At 42.9% G+C, this 18,093-nt stretch overlaps 2 protein-coding genes across 3 annotated transcripts in view; both read left to right on the top strand.

Annotated features, from left to right (window-relative positions):
- The window catches only part of mtx1a (metaxin 1a), a gene marked incomplete at its 5' end in the record, with an annotated part of 48,874 nt that extends 46,567 nt beyond the window's left edge, over positions 1–2,307 (top strand). The window contains one exon of the mRNA XM_084336967.1: positions 1,919–2,307. Coding sequence (XP_084193093.1) covers positions 1,919–2,157 — 239 coding nt within the window. The 3' untranslated portion in view covers positions 2,158–2,307. The remainder of the gene's footprint in view (positions 1–1,918) is intronic.
- Positions 2,308–7,885: 5,578 nt separating this feature from the next.
- thbs3a (thrombospondin 3a) overlaps positions 7,886–18,093 on the top strand; it is a 64,969-nt gene continuing 54,761 nt past the window's right edge. The window contains exons 1-3 of one of the 2 annotated variants that reach the window (XM_084336966.1): positions 7,886–8,098; positions 14,256–14,439; positions 17,741–17,994. In XM_084336966.1, coding sequence (XP_084193092.1) covers positions 8,003–8,098; positions 14,256–14,439; positions 17,741–17,994 — 534 coding nt within the window. In that variant the 5' untranslated portion in view covers positions 7,886–8,002. Of the gene's footprint in view, positions 8,099–14,232; positions 14,440–17,740; positions 17,995–18,093 lie in introns of both variants that reach the window. The other variant, XM_084336965.1, reaches the window with a different exon arrangement.

Raw genomic sequence — 18,093 nt, 5'->3', positions numbered from 1 at the left:
CTTCCTCAGTTGAATCGAGTTGTTTACATGCAGTAGCTTTAGCTACTAACGTTATCATAGCATCATGGTCTGTAATGTGTCAACTGGACAATGCCAGCCTCGTCTGCCAATGCCATATAGATAGCGAACGTTAACGTTTGCAAACGAAGTCAACGTCATCCAGCTGACACCACAGATCTAGATATTATGACAACGTTAGCTAGCAGCTAGCGCTAAAGCTAACCAGAGGGAAACGTTAATGTACGGTAGTCAGTGTAGCGGGAGGCAGCACTTGATTTCCATTGGCAAGAGTTTATCTCATTCTATATCACGGCACGAACATTTTTAAAAATACTTTTTTTTGCGACCTTATATTAGAGACCGGCCTGTGTTTGTCTAAAATCATCACCCCCCCCCCCCCCCCCCCCCTCCCCATTATAAGAGGCCCCTCCTTTATCGGAGGTCCCTCCTCTATTTGAGGATTTACGGTACTCTCTTTAGAAACTCTGTCTCTTAAACAGTACCGTATATTTGTATATCTTGTATGTCATAAATGTCTGGATGTAACAGTACTGTTTATCTGTATTTCGTGTATGTCATAAATGTTACGGTGAATTGAAAATGGGGGACCCTGATGTAAACGAGACGAAAGTCTTTCTCTGGTCTGCATCCCCTTAACAATTGTGTTTATTGAGCCGTACTGTATTGTACCCATCTGCAATCTGTTAATAAAGTTATCAATCATCAATCAATCAAGAATGCAGGGTTGTCTCAAGACCAGTGGTGCAGTGCTGGTATAACTCGGTATAACGGCGTTATACCTCGCTCACTGAGGCTGACGCGCAATCGCTTTTTACATGGCATTATCCAACCGGACTCCCGGAGAAGCATGCAGCTGCAGAGCCGCAGAGCCAGCGGCGCTCTCTGGGCCGCGCGCTGACGGCCGCGCTGTGAGGCAATAGTATCCAGCTGCAGGACGAGAGCAGCCAAAAAAAACTGTGCATGCGCGCGCACATGCACGCGCGTGGAGCGTTTGACCTACTGTCAATTTGCCACTGCAACACTGCTAAAGACTGAGATGTTAAATATGTGCATTGTACCTTTTCTGCAGTTCAGCTGCTGACAAGAAGCCTCCCTCTTGAAACGAGCCGTTCAGAATTGCAGCCACAATCGCCGTAGTTCATAATATAATAATTAAGAATGGTTCTCTAAGCAAAAACCTTCAAAGACATGTTTCGGGGACCTCAAAGACTTGATTGATTGAAAACTTTAATTAACAGATTGCAGAATGGGTACAGTACAGTACAGCTCAATACACACAATTGTTAAGGGGATGCAGACCAGAGAAAGACTTTCGTCTTGTTTACATCAGGGTCCCCCATTTTCAATTCATCATGAGTTGAAATGGAATGAATACAAATCTGATCCAATCAGACGGGCAGGGGCGGACCTTCCTACAGGCGATATAGGCGGTCGCCGGGGGCGAAATTTTTTTTTTTTTTTTTTTTTTTTTTTTTTCAGTTTTGGCGCCCCCTCTATATCTGCAACCATTATTTTTACATAAAAAAAAATTTAACATAAGGGAAAATGAGCCAAAAATCTAAAACGGTCGGTCGGTCTGAGCCTCAGCTTTAGGTGTTCACAGTCAGAACATGCTAGAGCGCTGTGCATTGATGGGTATCGGTCAAGTGTTTATAGAATTGAGCGTTGAGGAAAGAAAGACTAACATTAGAGAACTATGAAGAGGCAAAAGCCATAAAAAAAAAAGATTACAACAAAAAAAGTGGTGAATCTCACCTAGGGCGCCAAATGTGCTAGGTCCGCCCCTACAGACGGGGATTACAAGTGTTGAACTCCTGGGCCCAGGTGACTGTGATACTGATGTAAAAACAAAACTGTAACAATGACCCGACATCCCTCCATGTGACGTCTTCCACAGAGGCCTCCAGTCGCCGGGTGTCCTCCTCCCCGGCCGACGGGGCCGACGTCCACCACGTGCCGAACAAGAGGCGCAAGCAGCTGCTGGCGGCGCTGCTGGCCGTGGGCGCCATGCTGAGCTACGCCTTCCTCACCGGCATGGTCTCTGTTCAGCACGTCCAGCAGGAGGCGCTGGAGCACTCCCCTGACCTCCGCTCGCTCTCCTCCCGCGGCCAGGACCAGGACGAGGACGAGGACTGACGAGGGTGCCCCCCCCCCCACCACCACCCCCCCTGCAGTTGTAGTCTTAACCCTTTCACTACCGCACTACCAAATGGTTAACCCTTTCACTGCGACAATACAGAAGGTTAACCCTTTCACTGCCATACGACAAAGGGTTAGCCCTTTCACTAGCACACTACAGAGGGTTAACCCTTTACTAGTGTGATAGTAAAGGGTTAACCTTCTGTAGTGTGCTAGTGAAAGGGTTAAAGGCAGAATCTGTAATGCTGTCAAATGGCGACCTCTAGGCAAAAGAGCCCCGCTTGGTTCATTACATTTGATTTTTTTTTTATATATATTTTTTTTTATTATTTTTTAAACAGACATATAAACAAACATGACAACACACGATAAGATATACAAGCATTAATTCACAGTGCATATCCAATGAAATTACCATTTAGTCAAATGTCTTATACAGGATATACCCCTAATACCTGTTATCTAAAAACCTACATACATATGCTCCAGCTCGAACCCCCCCCTCCCGGACCCCCCATTGGATAATCCAACCATTATAACTTGTTCCTAACCAGACACTACCATTATATGCTAGCTTTTATTCTCTCCACCACTTCTAACCACAATGTCATTTTGGATTCATTGAGACCCAAAATTCTTGCTGTAGATATTTCTTGATAAATCACATCGAGATATGTAAGAGTCCAGACCTTCCGGCACATTTTTTCCGGTTGAAACCATCGTGATGCTATCAGCTTTTTAGCCACTGTGATACCGGATAAAACCAATCTCTTTAGCTGTGGAGGTACTGCATGCTCAAAGACATCATTCAGCATTAATACAGAGGGGTGTACAGGTATATCCAGAGTTAAGAGATTTGCTAATTGCTGGGTCACTTCTTTCCAAAATATCTTAACTGGTGGGCAGTCCCAGTACATGTGCATAAATGTCCCTTCGTCCCCATTTGTACATAGGGAGCATTTGATTTTGTATGTTCTGGTCTGATGTGCGCAGAGGGGCTGGTACTGGTGGCCACATCTCAGAATCTGCCAAGAGAGGTCTGGAGAAATTCACCATATATAATAAGTTATTATACAGCCATAATGTTAGATTAGATTCAAATGTACATTCATTCTACAGCACAAGTACAACGAAAAGAAGTTGGCATCCAACCAAATGTAACAATAAAGTGCGATAACAATATAAAGTGTAAGTGATTAAATGGAATATATATACCACAAAGCAGCATAATAATATATATATATCTGTATATATTTTATGATATAATACATATAGCCAAAACATAATATGTAGCTATATAGTAACTTACTATATGGTGAATAGCCAGGTGTATTTTTATATTTTACTTTTTCTTACAATTAAATGAATGAAGACAAGCTGAAGTTCATAGAAAGTGAGATATTGCTGAACGTTGGGTAAATGCTCACAGGTTCTGAATCATTGGGCCACGAGAACCGGATCACATCTATAGTGAGAGATTGCTGAACGTTGGGTAAATAAACGCTCTCAGGTTCTGAATCACTGGGCCACAAGAACCGGATCACATCTATAGTGAGAGATTGCTGAACGTTGGGTAAATAAACGCTCTCGGGTTCTGAATCACTGGGCCACAAGAACCGGATCACATCTATAGTGAGAGATTGCTGAACGTTGGGTAAATAAACGCTCTCGGGTTCTGAATCACAGGGTCAATGACCTCAGGACCCGCGGGCTAGAAACCCAGCGTGTGACGTCGCACAATAGACACGGTCCTCAATCTAGAAACAAGAGCAGCTACATTTATTTACAAATGTCTACAACTTGTGCTTAAATCAACATGTGCCACTTATGATCTTTCTTGGACGATGGCTTGTTATTTTGCCATACCGTGATACTTATTTCGAAGGAGCGGTTGGATAGGGAAAGCGGGGGAAGTGCATAAATCACGTTTGTGTTCCTACTTGTGCCCCTTGCGTGTGCAGTGCACCTCTCAAGTAATTATAGGCTACCGTGTGCAGTATTGTCATTCTGCAGCGTTGCATTCCACATCCATAACTAAACAGGGTCAGACATGCTATTGTCTACTTTGCTTATAGTGGTTTAGGAAGTCATTTGTTAGCAGCCGGGGTTATGGCCTACTAAACACTATAAACACCACAGCGTTTCACTGTAAGCCTGCAATGTCAACAATGTCAACAATTTCCTTCTTTTCTTTCTTAAAGGGGCACTTTGCCCCCCAAAAAACTATACTGATTTATTTTGCACGTAATCTCACACATCCGAAAGCTCAAAACAGTTTTTAGTATTTAGTTTGGCAGCTGTTGAGAGTAAGTGAGTTTGGATATGGCCACCAGTGATGTCATCTGGGACATTGAATCCTTGATACTGTTCATTACACAGTATCATGAAATGATGTACCGTAATTTTCGGACTATAAGCCGCGCCTTTCCCCCCCATTTTTCGACCCTGCGGCTTATATAACGGTGCGGCTTATATGTGACTCGACGTGACCAAACCCGAAAATGTTTAAATCGAAATATTGCTTTTTTGACTGCATTGAAATGTTATTTATCTGTTCCCTTATTTGCTAAACTTAATACAACTTGTAAATGAGTTAATTCTTGTTATTTGTCCGACAGTATTGTGTCCCAATGCTGGTGGGAAGACTGTAATTAAACATTAAAACACCTGCGGTTTATAGTCCAGTGCGGTTTATAGTGCGAAAATTACGGTAGATGAGAAAATAGCAATACCATGTCTTCTAGGAATGCTACCTTATCATTTCACTGAGCTGTAATTAACAAGGATCCAATGTGTCCCCGGTGACATCACTGGTGGTGACCATATTCAAACTAATTTCCTTGCAATAGCTAAATGAATGTGTGCAAAACTGTTTGAGTTTTTTCCCCGATGTGTCTGAGATTATGTGTAAAATAAATCTGCGTTGGTTTTTTTTTTCAGTGAAGTGTCCCTTTTTAACTTTGACGTTGGTTAAAATAAACATGTTTGTGAAGTTAACACATGTACAGTAGCTAGTGGCCGTTCCTGTCATACAACCAAAAGTCTGATTTAACGTCTGTAAATATCCTGACTGTCTGCGTCTTTTATTCATGATCACTCGTTTTTGAATAAATGGGTGATTTAAATGGAGTGTGTCTTTTATTATGCACCTTTCGAAAAGCTCTGTGGGGCATTGTTTTTTTTTAATGGTGACTTAATGTTTTATGTAATCTAGCAGCTTTAACTATATTTGAAGAGGGATTTCTAAATTAATGTAAGATTCAAACATACTTATATCTGCATTGTTTGGCCCATGTTTCAAAGTGTTTGACCACCACTGCTTTGCAGCTTTGTGTAAAACACAGTATATATACGTCTATATTGTCTACAGACTTCATTGCAAGTGTTTGAAATGTGATGGGGGGGGGTTCTGAATGTCTTTATTTATGGCGTATGGAGTCGAACACGGAGCCGCGGGCACCTGGCTTTAAGGGACCTTCGGAGCCAACTGGTTTCGCTCGGACCTGGTCTGGACCCCGGGGACATGCAGCTGCGCATGACGCCATCGGCAAGGAATCTCACATTGGCTCCTGTTCACTCCATCTTTTTTTTAAACGTTTTTTGTGTGTATGTGTGTGTGTGTGTGTGTGCGCGCGCGCCCCCCCTCTCCCTCTCAACTGGAAAAAGCTGCTATCCCCGTCTCCCCCGTGCGCTTTGGAGCAATCATCACCGAACGCTTGCGCGCCCCCGGTTGAAAGAAAGACATCTCGTCCTCCTCTTTCAGAGAATCTCTCAGAGGGACCGAGTTTAATGACCTTGAAAAGGGATCTGGAAAGAGTTCCCGTCTCAAGGAGTGGCGGAGGAAAAGTGCAGCAGGCAGTCGATTGCTTTCTTTTTCCATGGATCGTGTCAAAATCCCCGACTGTTGCGCACTCCGAACGGGGTCAACAATCGGGGTTGGATTATAGTAAATCGGGCAAAGGCGATGTGTCTTAACGTCCAGAATGACCAGAACAAGAATTTGACTCAAAAAAGCTTGACGCTCACTCAAATAGCGGACAGAACCACATTTGAAACACGCTTGTTCGGAAGCGCGTCTTTTGCGCAAAGACGGGGTTTCCATTTGTTCTCTCTCTCTCTTCTCATCATGGTCCAATAAAGAAAAAAGTATGGGTGGAAATATATCCCCTTCCCTCACCTGCTGTTAAATGCAAGTTCCCTAGGCAACACAGAAGTATCAAAAACAAACATTTCCCAAAACGGAGTGAGGAGGGAGAGGCTCCAGTCTTGAGGAGAGTGACGTTTATAAAAACACTCGCGAGACGTTATTGTTCTAATCTCTACACAGTGAAGTCATTAACAATCGCCCCCCCCCCCCCCCCCCCAAGTACAATGCACGCTATACAGGCGATTTTATGGAATCAAATGTGTCCAGTATCCAGCCGCTGCTTGTCAGAAGGGTCAAAGTGTCACACAGCCCGGTAACGCACAGGGCAATAGGAATACTGGTGTTTGGGGCTACTGCCTATTTAATTTTAACTGCACATTTAAGGTGTCATCATCATAGCTCAGAATTCTGTGTTGTTGTATAGATTCGTGAAAGAACAAAAGAGTTATTTCAAGTTTTGTTTTATTTGTCATATATAAGGTACATGTACATTACAGTGAAATGCTTGTTTCTGTATGACCCTCCTGACATGGTGCTTTATACGGTTAAAAGGTCAAAAGAATAAAGTCCAAACACGATACACATACAATGCATACAATACAAAATATACAATAATACAATTAACTAAAGTACAAAATGCACTTATTCTTTTTGCACAACTTTTTTTAAATGCAAAAAAATTGGTATTCCTCTTATTCTAGAAGGGGGGGGTGTTTGGCTGTCAAATGGTCGCTGCTTTCAGCACAGCTGTATTTGCAAATCTGGTATGTCATGATAAATGTCTAGATGTAGCACTGAGTACTGTCTATCTGTATGTCGTGTTACGTGTCATATATGTTATGATGAATTGAAAATGGGGGACCCTGATGTAAACAAGACGAAAGTCTTTCTCTGGTCTGCATCCATCAATGTGTATTGAGCCGTACTGTATTGTACCCATTCTGCAATCTGTTAATAAAGTTTTCAATCAATCAATCGGTGAGGTATGAACCTGGCTGCTGGTCCCAGCATGATGGGGGACCTGGATGCTGGTCCCAGGCCCAGCATGAGGTATGATTCGAACCTATGGGCTGGCTGCTGGTCCCAGCATGAGGTATGATTCGAACCTATGGGCTGGCTGCTGGTCCCAGCATGAGGTATGAACCTGGCTGCTGGTCCCAGCATGAGGTATAGAACCTGGCTGCTGGTCCCAGCATGAGGTATGAACCTGGCTGCTGGTCCCAGCATGAGGTATAGAACCTGGCTGCTGGTCCCAGCATGAGGTATGAACCTGGCTGCTGGTCCCAGCATGAGGTATGAACCTGGCTGCTGGTCCCAGCATGAGGTATAGAACCTGGCTGCTGGTCCCAGCATGCGGTATGAACCTGGCTGCTGGTCCCAGCATGAGGTATGAACCTGGCTGGCTGCTGGTCCCAGCATGATGGGGGACCCGGACCTGGTCACATCCACGCTGCGCGCACGACGCACGGCCAGAGAGAGTGCGCGCCGCCAGACGTCAGTCGACATTTCCATCGACTCTTGAACTCACAGCTCCGCGGTCGGTCGGTCCTGCTATCCCCCCCCCCCAACCTCGGCACACCCCCGGGCTGGAATAAAGCATCATTCACCGGGAGTCAAGTTGGAAACCCTGTCGGCGGACGGTCATTTACTCCAGTTTCTGTTCCCGTGGATTCGTTTCTTCTTGGGACATGGAGGATGCGAGGCGCGTCGTGGTGCTGCCGACTCTCCTGGCTCTCTCCATCGCTCTGCTCGGCGCCAGATGTGAGCCGCTGGAGAAGCAGGACGTACAAGGTATAGAAGCCAACGTTTACTTGGGAGAATTCGTGTTAATTATTCGTGATTGTAAGGCTATACAACATACTGACCATGCCTATAGTTTATAGAAACATGTTCCTGCCACACGATCAATATGGCTATAGTATATCCTTTTCCAGACGAACTGTTCTGCCAACGGCAAATGCCCAGTATAGACTACATAGACTAGTGATTTGATTTATTTAGGCCTTTGTATTTATTCGTTTTTGCTGCTAAATCAGATACATGACTTACTCGTTTTATATGTATCTCCATCATTTCCCTTAGTCTTGACTTGCACCTTTTATATTATGCTTGACAATCATTGATTGATTGATTGAAAACTTTATTAACAGATTGCAGAATGGGTACAGTACAGTACGGCTCAATACATACAATTGTTAAGGGGATGCAGACCAGAGAAAGACTTTCGTCTTGTTTACATCAGGGTCCCCCATTTTCAATTCATCGTAATATGACATACATGACATACAGATAGACAGTACTGCTACATCTATACATTTATGACATACCAGATTTGCAATTACAGTACTGTTTGTGATACAAAAAGAGTCCAGAAAAAAAAAGTATATACATTTGACGTAGAAACTGTACATTGGATTGGGGGGGTGGGGGGGGACTTACATTGGAGGTGGTTGGGGGGGGGGGGGGGGGTTGGGTAGGAGTGGGTGGGGGGGGGGTTGGGTAGGAGGGGTGGGTGGGGGACACTGTACAACTGTACAAACAAAACTGTACATTGGATTATTGACAAGACCATACTTGGTAATTTACTGTACATTGGAGGGGGTTGTGTTCGGACATTTACAGGGGCCAGTTTCGAGTTGCAGTCTCCCGTAGGTGTTCTTTGGTTTTGAAAGTGGGTAGTGATTCACATTCCTTTACAGCTTTGGGTAGGGCGTTCCACATTGATGTGGCATAATTGCAAAACGTGTTTAGTCCCTTGTTTGAGCCGAATCTGGGTTTAACATGATTTGTGGAGCTCCCTCTGGTGTTGTGATCGTGGTATTCACTGACCTTTGGGAAGTATTTTGACATGTACATGGGTACCTTGGTCGTGTAGTGTATCTTGTAGACCAGGCCCATTGCAAGTTGCTGTACTCTGTCGTCTACTCTAAGCCATCCTAGGTTGTCAAAGTGGGCAGGGGTGAGGTGGGTTCTAGGAGTAAGGTCAAGCAGTAGTCTGACCAGTTTGTTTTGAGATGTTTGTAATTTTGTTTTTAGCGCCTTTGAGGTGCTCATGTAGGCTATTATGTAGAATTGCATTCGCATAATATCTCAAAACTCTTTTTGACCTCCGCTCAGTGATGTGTTGATGTCATTTGTGAGTTTGAGTGACAATTAAATAATGAACGTTTCTACTTTCGAGCCTAGATAATGTTCTGTTTTGGCAAAGGCCACGTTTCCTTTGAGAGAGCGCGCACTGAGTGGCATGTAGCCTACAACTACAACACGGCTCACTTTATTCAATGAAATTCCACTCTGTAAGCTCTCTCTCTCTCTCTCTCTCTCTCTCTCTCTCTCTCTCTCTCTCTCTCTCTGTCTGCTATAACAGACGTGCGGTTTGTTTGTGAAGCTCGACTGTCACAACTCCTCACGTCTCCGCTCTGATCTCATCTGACTTGAACAGGAACACAAAGTGTGAAAGCCAAGAATTTCCTTTGCTTCCCCCTTAGCTGACCCCCTCTCTCTCTCTTTCTCTCTCTCTCCCCCTCCCCTCTCTCTCCCTCTCTTTATTTCTCTCTCTCTCCCCCGCTCTCTTTCTCATTCTCTTTCTCTCTCTCATTCTCTTTCTCTCTCTCTCCCTCCCCTCTCTCTCTTTCTCCCCCCTCTCTTTCTTTCTCCCCCCTCTCTTTCTCTCTTCTCTCTTTCTAACTCCTCTCTCTCCCTCCCTCTCTCTCTTTCTCCCCCCTCTCTTTATCTCTTCTCTCTCCTCTCTCTCCCTCCCCCTCTCTTTCTCCCTCCCCCCTCTCTCTGTCTCTCCCCCCTATCTCTCTCTCCCTATCCCCCACCCCCCTCTCTCCCCTCTTGAGTTTCCAATGCCTCCCTCTCTAACAGGCAGTATTGTGTTTGTATACCCTAGCTAGCAGTAGGCCCTTGTCCAAAACCGGTGTGAGAGAGAGAAGGTGAAAAGATAACCTAGGGGACAGGAAACCACTTGTTATCAAGCCTTAAAGTTGTCTTTTAGAGTCTATCTTGTTATTCTTCCTCTGTCCCGTGTTACTATCAGAACAGAACTTCACTCTATTATCACCGCTGAGGTTGTGTGACAAATGCATTTTACAGGAACATTCTTGTTCTGAAATCAATCACAATACTCACTCTAGGATTGGGTGTAAATCAGAAGCCGGAGTATATTATGTTTGTTTGCATGCGTTTACATCCTGACTTGGGATCCTTGAGCATTCTGTCTTAAAGGAACACGCTCACGTTATGGGAGCTGCACTTAGCATCCTCTTCTCCAGAGGCAGACAAGAAGATAAGATACACATTTCCTCTCTGTGCGTTCAGTAGACAGCTATAGCCTAGCTTAGCACAAATGGATGGAAGCGGATACGGATCGGCTAGCCGAGCTGTTGGCCAAAAACACCTCTCCCGGAGTTCTGTACTGAACGCACAGAGAGGAGATTGGTATCCATCTTCTTGTCTGACTCTGGAGAAGACGGTAAGTGCATTTCCCGTACTGTCGGCCGGTTCCTTTAAGGTGCTGCATGTAAACCCTGTATCCTACAGCTGCTGGGACTAAGCTCACACCTACAGTAGACTAGGAGTGCATTATACATAACGTGTACTACTGGTACATTCTAGATACCAGCTAATATCCCACTATGACCTCATCACCAAACTGGTGACAAAGGGTTTCCGGGCCTTTGCAGTGATGGCGCCGACACTGTGGAATAAGCTCCCTCTCTCAAGATCAAGTCTGCCAACACCGTACAGACATTCAGGGCTTTGCTTAAAACCCACCTTTTCGCCCTGGATGATCACTGAGTTACGTGTCTGAGGTGTTCTTATGTTCTCTGTCTGTCCGTCTGCCTGGTTCCCTGTTTTCTTTGTCCTGTCCATTTATTCGTATAATTTTTTCCCCGGGCTGCGCCCCGGACCAATGTAAGAATTGGCTGGGGGGCGCATTATAAATGCAAATATCATATCATATCTAGGGATGCACCGATCCAATATTGATATCGGATATCGGCCCCGATATCACTAAAATAGCTGGATCGGGTAGGCCTATCGGTAAAAAATTAAATATATATCGGATTTTTATTTTTTTAATAATATATAATAAGAAATAACAATTCAGTACATTTATATCTGTGTTAATTTGTTACATTTAGTTTCACTAACTTAGGAAAGTAATGTTTTAAGTCAAGCCTGATGTAGCCTTGCACAAAAGAATGATCCCAGTCTCTTCCACACAGTGAGGTACAGTTTATTAATTGAACAATGGGTATACATTTACATTTAGTCATTTAGCTGACTCTTTTATCCAAAGCAACTTACAAGTTCTGTACGACAAGTCATCAGGAAGGGCACAACTCTATCAGCTGAGTAACAATGTTCATCAAAGTGTTGAGTGCTACAGTGTAGGTTAGTATATTAGGACAAGTGCATGACAGTAAGGTTAGTTAGGGTCAGATAAAAAAAAAAAAAAAAAAATCAGATAATGGTTTGGGTATCGGATCGGTACTCGGTATCGGCCGATACCCAAAGCCAGGTATCGGGACTGAAAAAGTCGGATGCATTGATATATCATATCATATCACACGTTTAGCCTATATGCTTTTTCATACCCAGACCAATTACCAATATACACATATAGTCAAGTTAGACCGCGCTCACAAGTTCTCACACTGGGTGCTGTAATCCCATAAAGTTCAGTATATCAAAAAGCAGGGTAGCCGGACCAGCACTCACAGGTTCAATGTTTTTTAATGGCAGCCTGAATAAAAAGCAGATATGTTTCGGACAATGTCCTTCTTCAGTGATGGTTCCTCTTAGCTCTGTGTATCAGTGACCTTCAGACTGGTTCCTCTTAGCTCTGTGTATCAGTGACCTTCAGTCTGGTTCCTCTTAGCTCTGTGTATCAGTGACCTTCAGACTGGTTCCTCTTACAGTGATTTTTTGTTCGTTTTAGTTTTAGTTTGTTCGTTTTTTAGGGTTTTTTTTCGTTTTAGTTCGTACATTTTTTTGCGTTCGTTTTTTTCTTCTTCGTTTTTTAGCGTTTTCGTTTTAGTTCGTTAGTTTTTTTGCGTTTTTGTTTTAGTTTCGTTCGTTTTTTTGCGTTCTTTTTTTTCCATTTTTTTGCGTTATTTTTTTTTTCGTTTTAGTTTTAGTTCGAATTTTTTTTTGCTTTTTTTTGCTTTTTCATTTTAGTTCGTTCAGATAATACAGTCAGAGGGTCAGAGGAGGAGAGGGTGTTTTTGTGTTCTTTTTTTTGCGTTATTTTTTTGTTCGTTTTAGTTTGTTCGTTTTTTTGCGTTTTCGTTTTAGTTCGTTCTTTTTTTTGCGTTTTTTTTTTTGCATTTTCGTTTTAGTTCTTTAGTTTTTTTGCGTTTTTGTTTTAGTTCGTTCGTTTTTTTGCGTTAGTTTTTGTGCGTTATTTTTTTGTTCGTTTTCGTTTTAGTGGTTGTTCGTTTTTTAGCGTTTTTTTTTCGTTTTAGATCGTAAATTTTTTTGCGTTTGTTTTTTTTCCTTCGTTTTTTTGCGTTTTCGTTCGTTCTTTTTTTTGCGTCTTTTTGTGCATTTTCGTTTTAGTTCGTTCGTTTTTTTGCGTTCTTTTTTTTTCCATTTTTTTGCGTTCTTTTTTTGTGTTCTTATTTTTGTTCGTTTTAGTTTTAGTTCGTAAATTTTTTAACTAACTAAAATCACTCACTAGAGAGACGAGCTGTTAGCAGGGTGTTGGACAATCGAATAAGGTGTGACCTTTAGGCAAGCGTGGACATGACCTTCAGACTGGTCATCTGACTGGTTCCTCTTAGCTCTGTGTATCAGTGACCTTCAGACTGGTTCCTCTTAGCTCTGTGTATCAGTGACCTTCAGACTGGTTCCTCTTAGCTCTGTGTATCAGTGACCTTCAGACTGGTTCCTCTTAGCTCTGTGTGTCAGTGACCTTCAGACTGGTTCCTCTTAGCTCTGTGTGTCAGTGACCTTCAGACTGGTTCCTCTTAGTTTTTTTGCGTTTTTGTTTTAGTTCGTAAAATTTTTTGCGTTCGTTTTTTTTGCGTTTTTGTTTTAGTTCGTAAATTGTTTTGCATTCTTTTTTTTTGTTCTTTTTTTGCATTATTTTTTTTGTTCGTTTTTTTGCGTTTTTGTTTTAGTTCGTACATTTTTTTGCGTTCGTTTTTTTTCGTTCATTTTTGCATTTTTGTTTTAGTTCGTAAATTTTTTTGTGTTCTTTTTTTGCATTCTTTTTTTTCGTTCGTTTTTTTGCGTTTTTGTTTTAGTTCGTAAATTGTTTTGCGTTCTTTTTTTGCGTTTTCGTTTTAGTTCGTTAATTTTTTTGCGTTCTTTTTTTTTGTTCTTTTTTCCCCCCTTGTGTTGAATAAGGTGTGACCTTTAGGCAAGCGTGGACATGACCTTCAGACTGGTCATCAGACTGGTTCCTCTTAGCTCTGTGTATCAGTGACCTTCAGACTGGTTCCTCTTAGCTCTGTGTATCAGTGACCTTCAGACTGGTTCCTCTTAGCTCTGTGTATCAGTGACCTTCAGACTCTGGTCGTTTGACTGTCTCTGCCTCCTCTTGTGCTGTGCAAAACTGTAGATGTTTTTGGTGTGTGAGATTATGTGCAAAATAAATCAACATTGTTTTTATTGGTGACGTGGTGGTAGAACCTTAAACTACCACCCAACTACTGCAAATTGTAGTTAAACTAGTAATTGAGCTGCATGTAGTTAACTCCTCCCCAACACTGGGTGTTAGCCTGTAATTCATGATCCATTATGTTATGAATAACCAGCTGAAAGTGGAATGTATTGGTTTGACATCAGGCAACATATCACAGAAAGGAATTATCATTTAACAGTTTTCACCCTCCTCCCTGACAATCGAATCTGTCGTTCTGCCCGCCCTCCACACACACCTCTCCTTCCCTCCTCTCCTCCCTCCCCAGTGATTGACATGCTCACCCTGCAGGATGCCAAGCAGAGCGTGGTGGCCGTGGAGGAGATTGCAGGGGCCATGGGCACACTCAGTGACATCTATGTGGTGTCCACCTTCCGTCTGCCCTCTAAGCTGGGCGGAGTCCTGTTGGGTCTCTACAGCAAGCAAGACAACAAGAAGTACCTGGAGCTGGCCATCATGGGCAAGATCAACAAAGGTAAGAATACCAAGATCAACAAAGGTAACAATACCAAGATCAACAAAGGTAATAATAATACCAAGATCAACAAAGGTAACAATACCAAGATCAACAAAGGTAACTATACCAAGATCAACAAAGGTAATAATAATACCAAGATCAACAAAGGTAACAATACCAAGATCAACAAAGGTAACAATACCAAGATCAACAAAGGTAATAATAATACCAAGATCAACAAAGGTAACAATACCAAGATCAACAAAGGTAACTATACCAAGATCAACAAAGGTAATAATAATACCAAGATCAACAAAGGTAACAATACCAAGATCAGCAAAGGTAAGAATACCAAGATCAACAAAGGTAACAATACCAAGATCAACAAAGGTAACAATACCAAGATCAACAAAGGTAATAATAATACCAAGATCAACAAAGGTAACAATACCAAGATCAACAAAGGTAACTATACCAAGATCAACAAAGGTAATAATAATACCAAGATCAACAAAGGTAACAATACCAAGATCAACAAAGGTAAGAATACCAAGATCAACAAAGGTAACAATACCAAGATCAACAAAGGTAACAATACCAAGATCAACAAAGGTAATAATAATACCAAGATCAACAAAGGTAACAATACCAAGATCAACAAAGGTAACTATACCAAGATCAACAAAGGTAATAATAATACCAAGATCAACAAAGGTAACAATACCAAGATCAACAAAGGTAACTATACCAAGATAAACAAAGGTAACTATACCAAGATCAACAAAGGTAATAATAATACCAAGATCAACAAAGGTAACAATACCAAGATCAACAAAGGTAACTATACCAAGATCAACAAAGGTAATAATACCAAGATCAACAAAGGTAACAATACCAAGATCAACAAAGGTAATAATACCAATATCAACAAAGGTAATAATACCAAGATCAACAAAGGTAATTCTAAGATCAACATAAGTAATAATACTGGTATATCCATAGATAAAAAAAAAAAAAAAAAAAAACAGTAGATGCGATGTGTCAAAATCAATTTACATTCTGGAATGGGACCATATGACAGCCATCTTATGTAGGTCCAGTTCTAAATTGTTTAATTGGAACCAACGGTGAAAGCGGCGTATGTTATCTTTATAATCCTTGTATTTTCCTTATAGTAGACCATTAATGTTTTTATTCAAAATAATGAGTATCAGACAGTTGTGCCTGACTGCCTGTCTGGAATGAACCAAAGAATATATAGCTCTAAGAAAATAAATCACAAGTCAAGTCAAGAGTTTTATTTGTCACGGCATACAGGGCATACAGTGAAATGCGGGTGGTCATGCCCGCAGCGATTGTGCAATAATACAAGTAATAAGACATAACAGGTATAATGTACATAAAGTTTAAAATGCATGGTAAAAGACATGCTAAGGGGCGAGCTCCCGTAGCTCACCGCGTATCTCGGCGCCATTTCGGCGTCGGGGACAACCGTGCTCGTCACGGATCTGGGGTACACGAGTTCGACTCCCGGACTCGCCGTATTTTCTCAGAGTGTCTTCCCCTACTCTACATCCTATTCAACCTGTTTCTGTCGGTCATGCTTGACCAAAAAAAAAAACGATTAACGCTAAAAAAATGAAGTTTAAAAAAAAAAAAAGACATGCTAAGGTCCTGCGATAGTGCAATACAGTGTTAAGCTACAGATGAGGCACTGGATCTTATATACACTACTATACAATACTATACTATACAATATACAGTTATACTATATATCCTTATGCTATCTTGCTATATCCATCTATTGCCACGATTGGGCGTACATGTCACATGACCAGAAATGACCTGGCCAATCAGAGACGCGGAAACGCAGTTCTGTTGTAGAAGGCATTCAGGCGTTCAGGACGGTTCACAACCGGATGTGGTCACTCGTCTGCACGGCTTGTCAAATTATGCTCGTCTGCACGGCTGTCCAGCAATGTATTGGTTGATTGGCAAAAACGCAGCCCGGAGCCGACAGACGAGAGCAAAGTGCCATGACGTGCGATAAAATGCGTAATTTTCTGTAGTTAATTAATCGAAATGAAGTCCCAGCCCTAATTTATTTATTTTCTGACATGGTTTGTTGCGTCATGACTATATATGTAAAACGTGATTGTTAATGATACAAATATTGTCGTATTTATTATAATTATAATTATTTAATTCCGCGGATGTCTGTAGGATGGCAATCCCCAAGGACTTCTCCCACAGAAAACACTTGCTAAGTTGCAAGGCGCTTTGGATAAAAACACTATAAATGCAGTCCATCCAATCCATCACACTCCAAGTGATTTGCAAATACATGGGCTGTCCAAGAAATCTCAAAACGTACTTGATGGTTCCTCAGTTCCAGGGTTCTATACTGGTCCTGTACTGGTACTGTACTGGTCCTGTACTGGTACTGTACTGGTACTGTACTGGTACTGTACTGGTCCTGTACTGGTCCTATACTGGTCCTATACTGGTCCTGTACTGGTACTATACTGGTACTGTACTGGTACTGTACTGGTTCTATACTGGTACTGTACTGGTACTGTACTGGTACTATACTGGTACTGTACTGGTACTGTACTGGTACTATACTGGTACTGTACTGGTACTATACTGGTACTGTACTGGTCCTATACTGGTACTATACTGGTACTATACTGGTCCTGTACTCATACTATACTGGTTCTATACTGGTACTGTACTAGTTCTATACTGGTACTCTACTGGTACTCTACTGGTACTGTACTGGTACTATACTGGTACTGTACTAGTTCTATACTGGTACTCTACTAGTTCTATACTGGTACTGTACTGGTACTATACTAGTTCTATACTGGTACTATACTGGTACTGTACTAGTTCTATACTGGCACTGTACACTGAAGAATAGCGTGTGTCTCCTCTTGACCTGTAATTCCGTTGCTCCTGCATGCATGTCCCCTCCCACCTGCTCCTGCATGCATGTCCCCTCCCACCTGCTCCTGCATGCATGTCCCCTCCCACCTGCTCCTGCATGCATGTCCCCTCCCACCTGCTCCTGCATGCATGTCCCCTCCCACCTGCTCCTGCATGCATGTCCCCTCCCACCTGCTCCTGCATGCATGTCCCCTCCCACCTGCTCCTGCATGCATGTCCCCTCCCACCTGCTCCTGCATGCATGTCCCCTCCCACCTGCTCCTGCATGCATGTCCCCTCCCACCTGCTCCTGCATGCATGTCCCCTCCCACCTGCTCCTGCATGCATGTCCCCTCCCACCTGCTCCTGCATGCATGTCCCCTCCCACCAGCTCTGGTGCGCTACGTGAGGGCAGACGGGAAGCTGCACACGGTCAACCTCCAGAATGCCAACCTGGCCGACGGACGTGCGCACTCCATCATCCTGCGTGTGGGCGGTCTGCGCCGGGACAACCTCCACATGGAGCTCTACGTCGACTGCCGATTGGCCGACTCCAGCCAGGGCCTCCCGCCATTGGTCCCCCTCCCCGCCGACCCAGAGATGGTGGATATTCGGAACGGCTACAAGGCCTACGCGCGGCTACAGGTGACGGGGATATTTCACTGTTTGTGGGGAGCGGTGTGGATGTGACAGGCTATATGCTAGAACTCCACGTGGAAAGCTATTATATCTATTACTTAGTTT

The sequence above is a fragment of the Notolepis coatsorum genome (genome assembly GCF_963971535.1).
Source record: "Notolepis coatsorum genome assembly, chromosome: 19".
NCBI classification, from domain to species: domain Eukaryota; kingdom Metazoa; phylum Chordata; class Actinopteri; order Aulopiformes; family Paralepididae; genus Notolepis; species Notolepis coatsorum.
Note: the sequence above shows the minus strand (reverse complement) of the source record. Positions and strands in the feature narration are given on the sequence as shown.